The 20375-nt window shown below is 37.6% G+C and overlaps 1 protein-coding gene across 1 annotated transcript in view; it reads right to left on the bottom strand.

Annotated features, from left to right (window-relative positions):
• The window catches only part of NECTIN3 (nectin cell adhesion molecule 3), a 57312-nt gene extending 38499 nt beyond the window's left edge, over positions 1 to 18813 (bottom strand). The window contains exon 1 of the mRNA XM_090276391.1: positions 18628 to 18813. Within this exon, the coding sequence (XP_090132517.1) occupies positions 18628 to 18787 (160 nt within the window). The 5' untranslated portion in view covers positions 18788 to 18813. The remainder of the gene's footprint in view (positions 1 to 18627) is intronic.
• Positions 18814 to 20375: the final 1562 nt, after the last annotated feature.

Raw genomic sequence — 20375 nt, 5'->3', positions numbered from 1 at the left:
AACCCATAAACAGGTACCTTACAAAGAAGACATAGAGATGGTAAATAAGCATATGAAAAGATGCTCAGATCATGTCATTAAGGAACTGCAAATTAACAATGAGGAACCATTATACATCTATCAGAATTGGCAAAATCCAAACACTGACACCACCAAATACCGACAAGGACATGGAACAACAGGAACTCCTAAATAACCATCTGAACAGTAGCTGGAGAGAAGCCTTATAACCTTGGACAGACAGAAGAAACCACTTCACCACAATGTGACTGGTAGGGAGTGCAGAGGAGATGAAAGAGAGCTAACTGGGCTCCCATGGATGGCAGCTGAAGTTCTAAAGGGATATTTCTGCAGCCAGGAGGGCTCCCCCTGAGAAGTGTAAGGTCTAAACCCCAAGCTGGGCTCACCAACCTACAGCACCAGAGCCGGAAAGGAACCCAGATAACATCCAGCTGTGAAAAGCAACAGGGTTTCTGTCTGCCAGGGAGAGAGGGCAGGAGCCACAGAGAGCCTCTTAAAGGGCCAAAGCACAAAATTTCGTTTGCAGCCACTTACCCTGGGTGGCGGCAAAGGGAAGACAGAGTGGACTAGAGACACTTGAGTCTGGAGAGTTTGTGTCTCTGGGGAAAAAACTGAAGGAATACCTGTCAGGATCCCTGTGCTGAGTCATTCTCCACAATGCAGGAGCCATTACTCTCAGGCAGAACAATTCTCTCTGAATGGCATCAGCCTGAGGGGAAGCAATACCCCAACCTGCAGCAATTACTCTGCCTCATCCTGTGGTACTTAAACCAGACTGCTGATAGGAGCTTGATTACATTAACAGCTGATCAACTTAGCGGTTGATTAGTTTAACAGATAAGGGCAGAGAGATAAAGCAGCCAAAATGGGAAGACAAAGAAAGAGACCCCAAATGAAAGAACAAGAGAATTCTCCAGAAGGACTACATGAATTAGAAGCAAGAAAGTAATCAGACAAGAGGTTTAGAGTAATGATTATAAGGATACTCAACAGCATGAAAAAAGACATAGAAACCATAAAAAAGGACCAGTCAGAAATAAATACAATACTGAAATAAATAATACACTGGAAGGAATAAACAGTAGGTTACATAAAGCAAGATGATAGAATCAGTGTTTTGAAGACAAGATAGAAAAAAAACACCCAGGAAGAGCAGCAAAAAGAAAAAAGAATTTTAAAATATGAGGAGCGCTTAAGAAACATTTTGGACAACATGAAGCAAAACAACATCCACATCATGGGAATTCCAGATAAGAAGAGAGGGAGCAAGGAATCGAGAACCAACTGGAAGAAATAGTGGCTGAAAACTTTCCTAATGTAGTGAAGGAAAAAGTCACACAAGTCCCGGAAGCTCAGAGAGCCCCAAACAAGTAGGGCCCCAAAAAAGGTCTACACCAACACAAACCAAAATTAAAATGACAAGGCTTAAACACAGGGAGAGAATCCTAAAAGCTGCAAGATAAAAGCAGGTAGTTACCTATTAGGGAGCACCAATTAGATTGGCTTCTGATTACTCAACAGAAACATTTCAGGCCAGAAGGGAGTGGCATGAAATATTTAAGGTGATGAAAAGGAAGGGCCTACAACCTAAGCTACTTTACCCAGTAAGGCTATCATTTAAAATCGAAGGAGAAATAAAGAGCTTCCCAGACAAGAAAAAGCTAAAGAAGTTTGCTAATACCAAACCAGTACTGCAACAAATGTTAAAGGGCTTGCTTTAAGAAGAAGAAAAAAGGGGGGTAAAAAAAAAAAAAGAGGAAAACAGTCTAACAATAAAATGGCAATAACTGCATATCAATAATCACCTTATGTGTAAATGGCTTAAATGCTCCCACCAAAAGACAGTGGGTAGCTGAAGGGATAAGAAAACAAAACCCATATATATGCGGCCTCCAAGAGACCTATTTCAGATCAAAAGATACACACAGATTAAAGGGGTTCGAAAAAGATATTTCAGGCAAGTGGAAAAGAAAAAAAAAGCTGAGGCAGCAGTACTTATCCAAGAAAATAACTTTAAAACCAAAGCTACAGTAAGAGACAAAGAAGGATACTACATAACAATAAAGGGGACAATCCAAGAAGAGGTTATAACCCTAGTAAACATTTACACACCCACATAGGAACACCTAAATATGTAAAGCAAACCTTGATTGAAATAAAGAGATCTATCTACAGAAATACAGTCATAGTTAGGGATTTTAACACCTGATTGACTTCAATGCTAGATCTTCCAGACAGAAAATCAACAAGGAGACAGTGACCTTAAATGACAGACGATATCAAATGGATTTAATTGATAGCTTTGGAGCATTTCACGTCAAAACAGTAGACTATACATACTTTTCAAGTGCACATGGAATGTTTTCTAGGACAGACCACATCTTAGGACACAAAAGAAGTTTCAATAAATTTAATAAGAATGAAATCGTATCAAGGATCTACTCTGAACACAATGCTAAGAAACTAGAAATCAATCACAAGAACACTGAAAAATATGCAAAGACATGGAAGCTAAATAACATGTTATTAAACAATGAATGGGTCATAAACAAGATCAAGGAAGAAATCAAAAGATACCTTAAAATAAATGAAAATGAGGACACAACAATCCAAAATCTGTGGGACACTGGGAAAGCAATCCTAAGAGGGAAATTCACAGCACTACAGGCCTATCTCAAAAAAGAAAAAGCTCAAATAAATGATCTAACTTTACACTTAAAAGAACTTGAAAAAGAACAACAAACAAAAGCCTAACATGAGTAGAAAGAAGGAAATAATAAAGATTAGAACAGAAATAAATGAAAACATCTAAAAAAGGATATACAAGATCAACGAATCCAAGAACTGATTCTCTGAAAAGATACACAAGACTGACAAACCTTTACCCAGTCTCACCAAGAGAAAAAGAGACAGGACCCCAAAAAAATAAAAAATGAAAAAGTAGAAATAAGAACTGACACTAAAGAAATACAAAAGATTGTTAAAAAATATTATGAACAATTGTATGTCAACAAACTGGACAACCTGGATAAAATGGATAAATTCCTAGTAACATACAATCTTCCAAAACTAAATCAGGAAGATTCAGAAAATATGAATAGACAGATTACATCTAGTGAAACTGAAGCAGTAATCAAGAAACTCCCAACAAACAAAAGCCCTTGACTGGATGTCTTCACAGGTAAATTTTACCAAACATTCTGAGAAGAACTAACACCTCTCATTCTGAAACTATTTCATAAAATTCAAGAGGAGGGAAGGCTCCCAAACTCTTTTTACAAGGAGAGCATTATCCTAATTCTAAAACCAGACACTACAAAGAAAAAAATTATAGGCTAACTTCCCTGATGAACACAGATGCTAAAACCCTGAACAAAATATTAGCAAACAGAATACAGCAATACATCAAAAAGATCATACACCATGATCAAGTGGGATTTATTCCAGGAATGCAAGGTTTGTACAACATCTGCAAATCTATAAATATGACTGACCACATAAAATGAAGGATAAAAACACCACATGATCATATCAGTAAATGCAGAAAATGCTTTTGATACAATCCACCGCTCATTTATGATACAAACTCTCAGTGAAGTGGAATTCGAGGGAACATACCTAAACATAATAAAGGCCATATATGACAAACCCAATGCCAGCACTATACTCAACAAGCAAAAACTACAAGTGTTTCCCTTAAAATTGGGAACAAGACAGGGATGTCCGATTTTACCTCTCTTATTCAAAATAGTACTGGAAGTCCTAGCCACAGCAATGAGACAAGTAATAAAAGGCAACTAAATTGGAAAAAAAATAGTAAAACTCTTTATTTGCAGATGACATGATATTGTACATACAGAACCCTGATTCCACCAAGAAACTATTAGAAGTGATAAATTAATTTAGCAAAGTAGGATACAAAATTAATAACCAGAAATCAGTTGTACTTTTTATATGCTAATGACAAACTTACAGAAAGGGAAACTAAGAAAACATCCTATTCATAACTGCTTCAAAAAGAATAAAATACCTAGGAATAAACCTAACCAAGGATGTAAAGGGCCTGTACTTTGAAAATTATAAGACACTAAAGAAAGAAATTGAAGATACAAATAAGTGGAGGCACATACCATGTTCATGAATAGGAAGAATTAACATCATTAAAATGTGTATTCTATCCAAAGCAATCTATAGATTCAATGCAATTTCTATCAATATTCCAATGATGTATTTCACAGAAGTAGAACAAATTTTTCAAAAATTTTTATGTAACCACAAAAGGCTGCGCATAGAAAGAGCGATCCTAAGAATGGAGAACAAAGTTGGAAGAATCACACTGTCAAATATCAAACTATATTACAAGGCCATATTAATCAAAACAGCCTGGTACTGGCGTAAAACACACACACACATATCAATGGAATAGAATACGAAGCCCAGAAATAAACCCACAGCTTTATAGTCAATATTTGACAGAGGAAGCAAGCATATACAATGGGCTAAAGATAGTTTCTTCAATAAATGGTGTTGGGAAAATTGGACAGATAATCTGCAGAAACATAAAACTAGACCACCTTCTTACACCACACACAAGAATAAATTCAAAATGTATCAAAAACATATGTTAGACACAAGTCACAAAAATCCTAGAAGAAAACATGGACAGCAAAACCTTGGACATCAGTTGTAGGAATTTTTTATCAGTTATATCTCCCCAGGCAAGGGAAACAAACACAAAAATAAACAAATGGGACTACATCAAACTAAAAAGGTTTTGCACTGCAAAGGAAATCATCAACAAAATAAAAAGACAACCCACAGAATGGGAGAACACATTTGCTGATACATCTGATAAGGAGTTAATATCCAAAGTTTATAAAGAACTTACAAAACTGAACACCAAGAAAACAAACTACCCAATTAAAAAATGACAAAGGACCTGAATAAATACTTCTCCTAAGAGGTCACAGATGGCCAAAAGACATTGAAAAGATGTGCAATGCCACTAATCATCAGAAAAATGCAAATTAAAACCACAATGAGATGCCATCTCACATTGGTCAGAATGGCCATCATCAATAAATCAACAAACAAGTGCTCATGAGGAAGTGGAGAAAAGGGAACCCTAGTGCACCACTGATAGGAATGCAGATTGGTGCAGCCACTGTGGAAAGCAGTACAGAGTTACCTCAAAAAATTAGAAATGGATCTGCCTCTGACTCAGCAATCATACTTCTGGGAATTTATCTAAAGGAATCAAAACACTAACTTGAAAGAACATAAGCAACCCTATGTTCGTTGCAGTGCTATTTACAATAGCCAAGATATGGAAGCAGCCCAAGTGTCCATCAATAGATGAGTGGATAAAACAGCTATGGGGCAGTACACTTCAGAATTCTACTGGGCCATAAAAAATAAAATAAAATAAAAAATTTTACACTTAGCGACAGCATGGATGGACCTGGGGGACATTATGATAAGTGAAACAGCCAGTCAGAGAAAGACAAATACCATATGATTTCAGTCATATGTGGAATCTAATAAACAAACTGAACTGACAAGCAAACTAGAGACAGATTCAGAGATGGAGAGCAGATGACAGCTACTGAGGAAGGGGTGCTAAGGGCGTGCAGGGACTGAGCAAAAAGGAAAAAGGACTCGTGGACATGGGCAACAGTGTGGTGATTGCTGGAGGGTGGGGATATTAGGGGACTAAATGGTAACAGAAAAAATATAATAAAGATTGAATAAAAAATAAAAAAATAAAAAATGTCACTTCTACCATCTATTTTCAATCAAGCACTACCTTTAATTTAAAATAAAGAAAATATCTTAATTTAAGCAATGTTAACAAAGGTTCTATTTACTTGAATTTATTTTTTCTTAAATGTACAATTCATATTTTGAGAATATAGGCACAAAATCTTAGATCAGGAAGAGAATTTATAGGGTACCTACATAACCTCATTGGATAGTGACAGTGAAGTGATCAGCCCTCATCATATGGCCAGTGGCAAAATACAAAAAAGAATCCTCCTGGCTTCAAAAAGTAATCTTTCTAACTTGATCATGCTGAGCACATTATAAAAAAATTCTAAACTGGAGGGAGGGGGGCCACCGGTGGAGGGGAGCAGAGGGAAGGGAAATTGGCACAAATGTAATATTTTAATCAATAAAACACATTAAATCTGAAAAAAAAAAATTCTAAATGTTTCACAGAAAGAAAACCTAGAAGGGCTATTAGTTGAGACATTCAAAAGCTCAGAGATTTTCAAAATAAAAAAGGCTGCAGTTAAGTCAGCATTACTTCTACCAGAGGTGAAATGTATAGGAGAATAGAATCTTATAACCATTACTAAGAATTGGCTCTTTTAATTCCCATTTCAACCTGAGAAACTGTAGCAAATTTTTAACAATAAAATTGCTTAAATAAATTTGAATTTTAATTATAATAAAATCTATTCCCCAAATTACTAATTATATTATCTTAGGATTTACTATTATTCTATAATCAACAGTAAACAATCTTTAGCCAAAGAAATTATTTTTTAACCATACTATTGAATTTACTTCTGATTCTTTAATTTACTTTAAGCTTTATTATAAGCGATACATAAAAACAGGAAGGTCTGTGATATAAACATTCTCAGATGAAGAAGCCATTTTAAAGAACTAGTGCTTCAAAAATGATGTATTATCAATTCTCATATATGATAACCTGTAATTCACATAAAAATTTATATACATATATGTGTGTATATATGTATATATATACACACACACATATGTATTTACAGATATACCTGAAGGTCTGTCCAGAAGTTATCCAACCATGTAATATGAAAAATAGAGACATTTATTGAAGATACAATATACAAGAAACACTGTTCATAGGATAATGACATCTCAGTTCCCTTCAAACTAGGCACCTTGGGACCTCACACAGTTCTCCCAATTGTCATCAGCTGCCATACTATTTTCCTGAATTTCACTGGTCTGAAATCTCTTCCGTTTCAAAGGTGACTTTAGTTTTGGAAAAAGCCAGAAGCTGCAGGGTGCCAAAATTGGGCGATTTGATGTTTTGCCAAAAAAACTCTGCACGAGACATGATGGATGAGCTGGTGCATTGTAGTGATGAAGCTGCCAATCAACAGTTGCCATAGCTGCGGACTTCTGAATCATCCGAATTTCCATGAAGGAATGTTCAAGCTTAATGCAAAATCTGATGCAGATTCTTTGCTCTATTCCAGTCCACTCTACTTGGCTGCCAGGTTACATTGATGTTGTGCAAACCATTCTCATTATATTAACAATGGCGGACTTTTTCCAGACAGACCTTGTATATTTATATAAATATATAACATGTATTAATAATTCAAAAATTTCAGTTTTTAAAAGAGGCATCTCTAAACAAGTACATGGAGCTTATAGTTCAGTAGTATGATACTCCTCAGAGTCAAGAATGAGACTTAAAATTGTAAATGATAACAGAGTTTAAAAAAAAAAAAAGAACTTTGGAGCCAGACTAACCTAAACTCAATGAAAAATGTCCTTATAAGTGACACACAAAGGAAAGACAGAGGAGAAGGCCATGTAAAGACAGAGGCAGAGAATGGAGTTATGCAGTCACAAGTCAAAAGAACAACTGTAGCCACCAGAAGCTGGAAGAATCAAGGAACAGAAACTCCCCCAGAGCTTTCTGGAGGGAATGCAGCCCTGATGACACCCACACTCCAAAACTGTGAGAGAATAAATGTGTTGTTTTAAGCCACCAACTTTACAGTAATTTTTTATGGTGTCCCTAGCAAATGATTACAAGAAGTTACTGTCTAAACTAGGAACAAGAGAATAAATGTCCAGAACAAGAGAAGTGGCAATAAATGGAAACAGGAAAGATGTTTAAACTTACACATCACTCAAAAAGACCCAGAATCACTGTGTTAATTTAGAAGTATTTTTCTTCTGTGTTCAAAATCTGGAGAAAAATTTTACAGATTAAGACAAAAGGAAAGCACAATTATAACCTCAACGTGTCTCAGATTCTTCATCTAGAAAAGGAAAACTCTGGACAAGAAAAGTGGTTTCAAATTGTTCAGGTCCAATTCTAATCATGTAATTCAAGGAAATGGTGGGGATAAAGTACAGAAGAAAATTTCAAGAAACAGGGCTGAGAACTTCTACTATAGCAGCTTCACTCTTATACATGTAAAACTGTTGAGGGGAGGAGAGGAAGGGAAAAAGGAAGGAGTCTGAATATTACAAGACTATATATCTAGTCATTTTCAGCACTGTTTGGCAATTTGTCCTTTTTCCTGCATTATGGACAAAAGATGGTCAAAGCTAAACCAAAAATATTATGTTTAATCTACTCCTCTCTCTTCCAAAATTTCCATAAAAAACATCTCTGTAGCAAATATTGGGTTGGCTAAGAAGTTCACTTGGTTTTTCTCCCTAAGGTGGCTGGTTTAGCTATCTTCAACTTTATTTGAAACAATTTTGTTAAACTGTATTGTTGCAGCTGTCATATCAAAATGTACTTTTAAAAATTATCAAAATTGGTGAATTTTTGTGTAGCCATTTTAATATGGAAGATGAAAGAAAATATGCAACATTTCAACATATGCTTTATTATTTCAAGAAGGGTAAAGACACAACTGAAATGCAAAAGAAGATTTGTGAAGTGTATGGAGAAGTTGCTGGGACTGACTGAATATGTCAAATGTGATTTGTGAAGTTTCGTGATGCAGATTTCTTGCTGAACAATGCTCCACAGTCAGGAAGACCGGTTCAAGTTGATAGTGATCAAATAGAAACATTAATTGAGATCAACATTATACCACACGGGAGATAGACCAACATACTTAGAATATCCAAATCAATAGTTATTGGTGAAAATTAAAAAATGTGTCTTTTATTTTATTGAAAAACTAAACGAACGTTTTGGCCAGCTCAATATTTGTTATCCTTTGAATTTGAGTAAATTCTTCAATATAGCATTTAATATAGTAAGCTAGAAAATTAGGTCCTCATTAAGTCTTCCCGCATTCCCAATTAAACTGTTCCTTCCTTTGTAATCCCACAACACTTTATGTTTCTACCTAAGACAATTCATTTTCCCTTGCATTACTGTTAGTTGTATTTTTAAAGCACTTTATTACAATTTAATAAGGATTTCATTTAATTTTCACGGCAACTTTGTACATTTTAGATGAAACAGGAAGAGAGGTTAGTAAAAGGGTTTAAAACAGATGCAGGCAGCAGACAGAGAGACACACACTTTTCTAACTCCAAACCTTCTAACAATTAAATATTACATTTCTTAAGGGCAAAGACTTCAAGGAGCCTAGACAGTCCTTCTATGCAACAGATGCTTCGTGTTTTAGTTAATATTCTCTTCTCTGAAATAACCTTGTTTTACCAGTCAGCACTCTAATCCATCCTTGAAGACATAGCTCAAAAGTTTCTCCACGAATTTGCTTTCCTTAACCCTTCCAAACCTTACTTACCTTTTTTAGGCTGTATCATACTACTTGGTATGTTGTTACAAATGTCTTTTTACATATATATTTTTAAAACCACTAGTCTTACTACTGGGTTTATAAGCTTGGGAGCAGCCACTATGTCTTATTCCACTGTAGATCCTCTGTACTACCTAGCTCTTAGTTGGTGCTCTATCATCTGTTTCCTGATTGATGCGCAATACTCCCCAATCTTCTCCCTGCGCCAATGTGTAAGCCCTTTATTTTTTTCATTATAGGTAAAGATTGACTGTTATGAATAACTAAACATCGTCATATTTTAACAGTATATATTACTCAAACCATGTCTAAAATTTAAAGCTCAGAGTCAAGGAAGTATTTTAATCATCTGAGAAAAATCTAGAGTGACTATTTTAGATGACTGTAGAGGGCAGCAAAGCAACAGTAGTATCCTCAAAGAAAAATATGCTTTCTTAGGAATTTCAGGTTTATGGTTTTTTTTTATTTTTTAACAAATGTTGTTATAATTAAAGCTTTTAGAATACAGACCTTTTAGCATGCTATATACAAATTTCACCAACTACTCATATAAACATTTTCACTATCAACTATAAATTAACAAAAACGTATCAGTGCTTAGATGTTTTTACACACAATTGAAAAAATAACTTTGATAAACCATGCATGACTTCAAAACAGCCACCGTAATTGTAAACTGGTTTACAAATCCAAGTTAAAAATATTTTTCTACAGAGAAGTGTAAAAATAACTTATCTTAAATAGAGAAAAGAATGCCAATGGCCTAACTAAAGTCTTATTTCTTGCTCAGAAATAACAGATGTCTTCATTAGTATTACTAATTCTAGCCTTGGTATGCCTTCTTTTTGTTATTTAAAATCAGTCAGTCAACTGTGTAAGGCTATCCCAACTCCACAAGAAAAAATAAATAAATTTTCTGACATTGTATTAGTGAACAACAAACAGAAGGTAACGCCTTGAAAATTAATAGGAGTTCCTTACTATTATTTTAATATTAAAGTTCATTTCGGTTCCATTAGGAACTAGGCAAATGAAACTGTATCCTCAAAATTATATATGTATAATCTCAGAATTGCTTAGGAATGGGAAACAACTATAAAAGTAGATATTCAACACAATTGCATTATTTGCATATGTTTATGAAGGTTTTTGTTGACAATATTTTTTTTACCTCTTTTTAAGTTTAACAAGCAGAAGTCAGAGATTTAGGGTAGCTGCTATACCCATTAACACGTGTAGACTCATGGTATATTGAAAAATGCTATAATGTTCTACCCCTTTGCCATTAGTGAGGGTAGAACAGGTACCTATGTCCTTTCTCCCACTTGAATGTATTCAAAGAGAAAAAAATCTGAATTTTTTTAATTTTTGCATTTCAAGTAAAGAAACCAGGGTCTCTCTGAGCAGATAAAACTAGACAGTTTTATTGTCTGACTTAGTATTAAATTAAACTTATAGCCATGAATGATTATCTCTAATCTAAATAAAATGAGAAGGGAATTTAAAGTTTATAATGACAAGACACTTGTGAAATGAATCTTAATCTATCCCACAGTAGCTATGACCAAATAATTTTCAAAAATGATGGTCTAAGATATTTTCGTAATGACAATCATGTCTGTCATGGATAACGTATAGAAATAGTTCTATACAAAACTAATCTTATCAGCTTACCAATACTAACACTTCATTAATATTGTTTTTGCTCTGAATTGAAGTCATTTAGAAGAGTTAAACTCCTAATCACATGGAATGTTCTTAAACACTGAGTTGAGTCCTAGCTATGTGTACTTGTGCCTATTTTTGTATTTGTCTCTTCAGTTTCTCTTGTCCTTCCCAATAACAACACTGTCATATTTTCATTGCAGAACAGATTTTAAATTTACTCAATTTCTTCCTAGAATTCAAACCCAGAATAAGACATCCTGTACATCAAGTGAGGTATGCCCCATAGAAGCTGCTTTTACTACATCTATCCTGGGGTAAATAATACACAGCTGATTTTGCAATATCAAAGAAGAATAACTGTATTCATCCTACATTAATTCTGCAAACATTTCAGATTCAAAATGGGAAAGAAAATGGGGAATAAAGAAACAGAACTAAAGGAAACAAGGAGAATTTTAGGAAAAAACAAAAACAAAACAATGAAGAAGTATCGCATCAAGCAACATCTTTAAAATCTATCAATCTTTTCTAGTTTAAGTAAAACATGTGTGTGCATGTGTGTGTATTCCCACCCATCTTGGCAGGTAGGAATAGGAATAGGAATAAAATCAAGGCAGGAGTAAACAAGTGTACAAACCTCTCTAAGGATATATTTTCTAGAGGGTGTTTGGTACAACACAGCTTCTGCAACATAACAGATATTACACACACAAACAAAAAATAATAATTTGTTTAATTAGTCTGTAAAACAGAATACTTTACTGAAGAATTTCTTAGACCATTAACAAACTAATGTACATAGTGACTTTCCATGATGGGGCTATATGGTCAGTTTTTCCCATTCCTAAATGTATTCAACCATATTTTCTTCTAAAAACGTATCTTCTGAGACTAGTATTCCACTAAAATACTTTGGCAAACATTGCTCTAAACCTAAAAACATGAAAAAATGAAGAGAATTTGCATGCATTTCCCACTAGTGTCTACATGTCATGCTGTTAAATCACAGAACAGGATAGGATCAGAAGGAAATAAAAAGAAATTCAGAAGTTTTTATAGTCATTTATTATAGTTATTTTCCTATCATCTTATTTCAACATGGGAGATGAAATCATAAACCAAGTATTCTCTGATACCATTTGGTCAATTCCTTAAACAGTTATTATGGGAGAAAAGGCAAATGTTAAAAATCAATATAATTTTTAATATGTGTTTATTCTATGATATGTGCTATGATACATACAATGAAGCTTGAAGCAAAGTCCTGCAAAGAGCACACATCACAATTTATAATTAAATATTAATTAATTGGAGTATATAATTATATACTATATAGTATAAAAGGTTTATATAGAGAATTTATCTTAAACTGGGCACCTCAGAATCTGACTAAGTAGAGGAAGGAAGAATAATGTCATTTTAGGCCTTATAAGGACCAGAGAAAGACAACCTACTCTAGAGAAATGAATAGTTTAGACCTGCACTGTCCAATATAGTAGCAACCAGTCACAGCTGACAACTAAACACATGAAACATAGCTAGTCTAAGTAACAATCTGTAAGTGTAAAATATAGACCAGATTTCAAATATTTACTTACTATAAAAGAAAATGAACATCAATTTTCAAATATTAATTATGTGCTAAGATGATATTTTGGTTATATTGTGTTAAATATATTATTAAGATTAACGTTACCTATTTTTTTTTTTTAATGTGCCATCAGGACAACTTAAAATTATGTATGTTGCTCACATTTTATTTCTATTAAACAGTGCTGGTTTAAACTAAATTTGATTTTGCTGTTTAACGCCTGAAATAAAGAAATTTGAGCACCTACTCTATGCCAAGCATATGAGGACACATGAACAAAGTAGTGGAGTATTATTTCTTTCAGAAGAGCAACTACATCTGGTCAGATCATAAATAAAAATGCTGTAAAAATAGCACTTTGGAGGGAAGAAAGAATTATCTGATATCTCTTAAAATACAAATGATCCAATCCCCAAGCTCCATTTTCCATCTCTGTTGCAAAAACTGGTGATTCAGTAAGTCCATAGTAGAGCCTGGAATGTTGTTTTGAAAGATTCCCTAGTAACTATAATTTGATTCCATCTGCACACTCTACTTTTGCTGACCCTGGCTAGCTAAGAATAGGGATTTATAAACCCCTCCCTGCTTTAAAAAATTTTATTTCTTCCAAAGAAACCTAGGCTTGAGAGTCTCTACTGGATGTAATGGCCAACCTATTTAAAATAATTTTTATTTTTAATGATTAAAATTAAAGAAAACCAAAAAAAGTTTTTTAAAAACTATTATAACCTCTCCTATTTATAAAGTCACATTTACTATCTTACACCTACAAAATAATCATCTAAAGTGTTGAAAAGCAAACTGTCAGTTATCGTCACTTAATCTACTTATGAGCTGGTATGTTTACACATGCCTCAAATTCCAGTTTATGAATATCTATTCAGAATGCACTAGTTTTTTCCTACTGATCTTAATTAGCAGAATGAATGTTGGCTAGTCAATAGGGTTACAATTAAAACAATCTCCTGGATGCTAAAAATTCACAATATAAATATGCAATATAATATCCTTTCTAAAACAACTATAGTACCCACAATATGGCTTGTATCTAGACTCTGAAGGCAGCGTTCACTAAAATTTTATAGTAGTGACATACACTATAAGAAGTGAGCCACTTGGAAGACATTTAAAGCTCACCTTTGATAAAAGTTCAAAAGAATTTTACTTAAATGACTAAACTATGTCAAAGCCTGTCATAAAAGAAAAAACCCAAGTTTTATAAAATTCAGGAAAGTATAAGGTTTCAAGACTTTAAAGACAATTTAGATAAAAATATAAAAGGTAATCAAAAGTACATTAGTGACATGAAGACTTTTGGATCTCAGTTCTTGTCACACAAAATCAACTTTACTATTAATTCCATACTAATTTAAGGGTTATTTGATTTCATGTTAATAGCTATGATTAATTAAATACCGTATCTTTTGTAAACCATATAGTGCTTCTTGTCAATTTTTATGAGGACGTTAATAGGTTACAGAATATATTACTCACTCATTTTTAAGGAGTAAATTACAGAATGTCAAAACACTTTTTGAGCAGGCTTCTCTTCAATAATTTCCAAATAATAGGCAATACACCATAAGTTTTATTCCTTAACTCTGTACATCAGAGTTGTTGAATCACTAAATTATATATGTAAAAATATACGTAAGTGACATAAACAAGGTAATAAATACAAACACATGTAAATATGTATATGCCCAGCTTTTTCCAATTCCTATTCCTGATGCTGTATATAAATACAGGAAAAAAGATGTGATCTTTTTAGCTTGCTTTTAAGTTTGTTTCACTTGCCGGTTATATTTGTTTAGGATGCAGAAAGATTCATATGTGCAATACACATTTTAGCCTCCAACCGCATACTACAAGTAACTTAATAAAGTATAAACGAAATTGAGACTCCCCTCTTCAACATAATCACTAACATTCTAAGTGACTTTATGGTACTGCCAAATCCTAAAATGTGTTCTATATAAGGAAGGGAAGGTTCAACTAGGTTTCATACAATTACACTGTTGATTTCATCATAAATTTATCTGAAGTAAATTTAACAAATACCTAAAGAGCACTAACTGGACTATTCACTTAAAATAATGATGAAAAGTACAAAGATAGCAAGTCAATGAAAGAACTTAAAAACTCAATTATTCGGGTAGAATTTAAGAATGACAAGTATCAGGCAGGTTGGCTTTAATGTGCAATACACTAAATGCTAACATTTGAATGTTTACTATATTGTGTGCACTTTGCCATTTAATTTTTTCATTTAATCCTGACAAGGACTCTATAGGCAAAATGGTAGTATCCTGTTTTTAAAGGATGAGAAACCTTACATTTACTGAGGTTAAATAACTTGCCAGTCACTTACACATCTAATAAGTGGCAGTCTTTTTTCAGAATAAATTATTTAGTATCTAAACCATAAACTGCAGGTGGCAGGGGAGGGAGAGAGGGAGGGAGGGAGAGGAGAGAGAGAGAGAGAGAGAGAGAGAGAGAGAGAGAGAGAGAGAGAGAGAGAAACACAAACCTGTACCATCTACCACAATGTTGTCTAATCTCAGTAAGAAGATCTGACTCAACTTAATTCTTTTTAAAGTAGGTTTTTTTCCCCCCCTCAGTTCACATTTATATATCATTACCTAATTAGTTAGGTATCCCTCTTCTGGGCACAGTATCTCATACAGATCTCTATCATAAACTCCATACTGTCCTATAATCATCTATTTCCTTTATGTCTACCATTGTGTTATAAAATAGTTGAAGCCAGGATTCTGCTTTATTCATGTTTATATCCCAAGTATCTATCAACTGTCAGGAATGTAAAAAGCATTGAAAGTGCTGTTAATGGTTCAATATCATATTAGATCTTTTCTATACTCTTCTAAACATCCATCTTAAGATAAAACCTTACTGAAACTGGAAATAGTAAAATCCTAGATTCAAATAGGATCTTACTAAGGTCAAACAGTCTAGTTTCAGTTTCTTCATACTATATCCCTGGTAATATTCTCTCACCTCAAGAAAAATGTTGGAAAGAAAATAAGATGAAGCTTATCACTCAAGAATTGATTATAAAGAAATACAGAATTCCAGAATTAAATGATGAGATTTATCAAATCAGATGGTATTGTAACCATCTGGCTTTAACCTTTATACCTAGGAATTTGTTAGGCTTAAAAAATATATCGGAAAACCTAGTAGTTTGTCAATCTATAAATTCTTCAAATACGACAGTTAATGTCCATTCCCAAAACAGTAAATTTGATGTAATTTTTTATAGCTACCAGCTGCAAGGGTTTTTTAAAGCAGTTAAATTAACATGATATGAAAATGACCTGCGGTACTACATGATATTGCAGAAGTTGAGTATAGTTATGACTATGCTAAATGTATCAATCAAACATATCAAAAACACCAGCAAAAAGAAAGATAAAATCTGTACATTACTTAAAAAGTAAACCATTCTATTAAAAAATCATCAGGTAAACATTTCTAAAAAGCCTAAAAATCTTTTCAACTCTAACACTGACTTCTCAAACATTAGTACATGCCAAACCTTGTAAGCAGTATGTACTATGAATGCTAGATCAATGAACAGGTTATATGAAGAAAATTCTGCTTCCATACTTACTAAGTGTCCATAAGTCACAACTGTGCCCTACTCAGACTAAATTTAAAATAGAGAAAGGCTGAGGAAAAACACTCATCATAAGGGTTCACAAAGTAGGGTGTTATAACACTATAAGCCAAAAAAAAACTCTTAAAAATGAGCAGTGCACAGCAACACAAAGCTAGTGCCTGCCTCTACAACTCCAAGCAGAGTTGACTCTAAAAGCTTCAATTTACACCTCTTCTAAATCAGTTCATTTGCCTGAGTTTTTAGGATTTTAAAATATCAAGTCCCTTCTATATTATATTATTAAAGAGATTTTTAAAAATCTATTTTCTTCTTTCAAAAAAGGAAAACCAATGTGTTTCTTCAGAAAGCAATCAACACTTCACCTGCACAACTGTGAAATTATTACCCAAATTCTATTTCCTTGCATTAACTGTACATATGACCTAACTATTGTCTTCCATAGGTCTTTTGCCTAGCTGGTTAAGCTCTTATTGGAGGTACAAATAATATTCTCTCAGGCCTTAACACAATCTAAGTCAAGATAGTAAAACTCAACACTTTTCCCCCACCCAACTGTAATCTACAATCTTCCTTAATGAAAAAGAACAGCACACAAATTCAGTCTAGGATCTTGCATCAATTTAAAGAGCTAGCAGCATTAAGAATTCTTGTGTAGGGGAACCAAACATCTGGGGAGTGGGGCTACAAAAAAAGAAAGAGAGAGGAGAGAGACAGAGACAGAGAGAGAGACAAAGAGAGACACAAAGAGAGAGAAGAAAGAAAGAAAGAAAGAAAGAAAGAAAGAAAAAACTGTAGATTAGACAACATGCTGTTTATCATCGTGTACTTGGTAAATCAGAAACTTTCATTCCAGTGCTTGAAACGTAGTGGTGAACTGCAGCCTATAAGGGGCACTCAATCTCTTGAAAACTTTGCCACCCTCATAACCAACCACCTGACACACCTACCCCAAACAGGAGTCTCTTCTAAACCACACTATCCAAGAAATCCGCACACATCCTTCCTTTTCATAAGTACTGGTAAGACTTCAGGTTTCATTTAAGATCTCATTACACACTGAGATCCAAGAGCAGCCTTAAGTACCAGGAAAAAAGTCCTAGATAACCACACCCTGAGCAAACGTCAATTTTGCTTCTCCACCTTCCCATGCAAGTAAGAGTCTTCGAATGAATAACGTCCTACAGCGTTTCGGTATTACCCAAGGGCAGGTAGAGCCACTCCCCAAAGACTGGTGGCCTTATTTTGCCAAATCATCGCCTTCTGTTAATGATCACTTACGTCCACCTCTCTTGTATGAAAGATAATTTTTTATACAATCCTTAACGAGTAGATTTTGAGTCTCTAGTACCTAGGAACAGAACTTACAAAGAGACTAGCTCCCAAATGTGACAGGAAAACTGTACTATAAGCACCAGGGAAGAGATAGGGAAGAGCCACGGGGTTTGTTGTGATCAGAAGACCTGGGCACAGTCGATGCCATCAGTATTTAACACATAAATCGAAGTCCTGAGGACAAACAGTGTTTGCAGAAATAAACACTGGCAGTATGAGAGACGTCCCACAAACGAAAGCAGCGACGGGCTCAATACAAAGGCATCCAGAGGCAGCCAGGGCAGAACCGGGCGGAGGAGCGAAAGAAACTGACTGTAGGGGATGCTGCAGGGTGGGCTAACATGGTGCCTTCTCCAGGGTGGACGGAACAGAGAGGTGGACCCGAAGGCTTCTTCATTCCGTCGGACTCTGGTTCCCAAAGGTATTTGGGCTAACAGCTCAAGTTTCACCGGGGAAAAGGGAGGCGACAAACGTGCTTCCCAGCACCTTAGACCAGAAGTCCGCGCTCTCGGCTTCCGGCTCGAATTAGCGAGGAAATAACGGTCTCCGGAGCACACACGGAGGAATCCGGGCAGAAAGCAGCACCGACGAACGTCGGCCGTCAGCGCGGCCAGCTGCGCGGCTGCGGAGGAGGGCGGCCGGCGTCGCACTCGCGGGCCCGGCCCCTGCCCGGCCCCGGCCTCGCCCCGGGCGCGGCGAAAAGTTTCCAAAGTCCGCGGCACCCGCTCGCACAGCCAACCGCCGAACGCAACCGCCTAGCGGCTGGGGAGAGAGGCCCGCGCCTGCCCGACCACGGCGCCGGGACCCTGGGTCGCGCCTCCCTCAGCCCACACCAGCCGCCGAGATTCACCTACCACAGAGCCGAGAGAAGAGCAGCAGAGGGAAGAGCAGCAGCAGCAGCGGCGGTGGCGTCGGGGGCGGCAGCAGGAGGCCGGCCCCGGGGGGAGAAGCGAAGGAAAGTTGTGGTTTGCCGCCTACGGGACACAGCGGAGCCGGTCCCGGGGTCCGCGCCATTCCCCACCCTCCCCCCGGCCCGCTCGCACGCTCGCCCGCCCCCACCGGCTCCCCCGGACCCGGCGCCTTAGGCTCCGGGAGGCGGCAGCAGCGGCCGCGGCACGGCGGCGGCGGAAGGACCGGCGCGCGCGTCCCTAACTCCTAGCTCTTGAGCCTCCGCGGCTGGCTGACACAGAGCGGAGCGCTCGCGGCTGCCTCGGCACCGCCGTCGCCGACGCCACTGCCGAAGCTCAGGCGGGAGCCGCCCGCCGCCGCCGCCGCCGCCGCCACTCCCCTCCCCCTTGCTCCCGCCCGCTTAGAACTCCTGGGAACTCGGAACGCACCACCCCGCCCCTTGCGGGAGGGGGAGAGGAAGCCGACCCTCTGAGCGGGCGCTGGAACTCGCCCACCCACCCCACGCTGCTCCTGCTCCCGTCTGATCCCGGACTACCTACCGCGTCTCCTCCCACCCCACTGCCCTACACAAGCTCCACCCCTTTAAAAAAAAAGAAAATCTCTTCTCTCCACTTTGATAACGGGGTTTCTCCCAAAAGCGGGGCTCTAAAAAGGACAAAAAAAAACCCTGGAATAGATTAGTAGGCTCCGCCCTTCGTTTCAGCGTCGTACCCCCCCTTTCCAGCGTTTCCAATGGTCTCGCCCAACCCACCCCTCGTGGGTCCCCAGCTGCCCTGGCGCAGACGGAGGCGGAGGGCGGCGACGGGACAATCGGGCTCGTGGCTGGCCTCACCGGGGCGGCGCTCTCCCTGTGGTGGGGACTCGGGACCGGGAGGGTGTGGGAAAGGGGAGGCGGGATGGGGTTGCCTTTCCGTTGCCCATTTAGGAAGCTGGACGCAGCCTGCTGGACTAGTAATCTCTCTCCTCGCCAGGGGCGCAAAGGGCTGAGAGACTTTGTCCTTCTTCCTGCTTCTCGGGACAGCTTTGCTTTCTAAATTCCTCCCTTCTTCCCAGCCTCACTTCCCCCGAGCCCGCTGAGGCACGTTTGCACGGGCATTTCTCCTGCTCCTTTGACTAGGAGCGCGGCTTGGTGGAAGGGTCAGCGTTGCCGGGGGAGGAGAGAGACCCAGGTTTGCTTTCCCGCTCTTGCTTCTTCCGGTTGCCGGGCTGTCCGCTGTCTTCGCCTGGCGACTGGCAACAGGAGGCCATGGATTTCCCCCATCGGAGCGCCTCAAGTTCGGTGGTGTTTTTCTTTGCTTTTGTTTCATCTGCATGTTCGCACGGGTAATTTTATTCTCTTGGCTTGCTTTCCTTTGAAGTTATTGCGGGGAAGCGACCTTGGGAAGTGTTCGACCTTTGCCCTTAGAAGAGCGTCAGTGGTCCACCAGGACTCGCCCTCATCCTAGATGGGTTGCCCGCCCTGCCCGCTTCTCGCGCGCGCAGAGCACAGCTCTGGTGGCCTGACCTTGGAGCCACAGCCACCGGCGGTTCTGTGCGGGTGGTGGACGGTGTGAACGACCCCGAGGGCACTGGAGGCAGAGGACACGCCCTGAGGCTGACACTTAATTTTACGTAGATCTAGCCGTCTCCACCGATAGTCACAGACACGCTCCAATAAGAAAGTCGAACTAGGATTTAGCCGCCTGTCTCAGCT

This window comes from Furipterus horrens, unplaced genomic scaffold, assembly GCF_987537825.1.
Source record: "Furipterus horrens unplaced genomic scaffold, mFurHor1.1.pri manual_scaffold_1, whole genome shotgun sequence".
Classification (NCBI taxonomy): domain Eukaryota; kingdom Metazoa; phylum Chordata; class Mammalia; order Chiroptera; family Furipteridae; genus Furipterus; species Furipterus horrens.
Note: the sequence above shows the minus strand (reverse complement) of the source record. Positions and strands in the feature narration are given on the sequence as shown.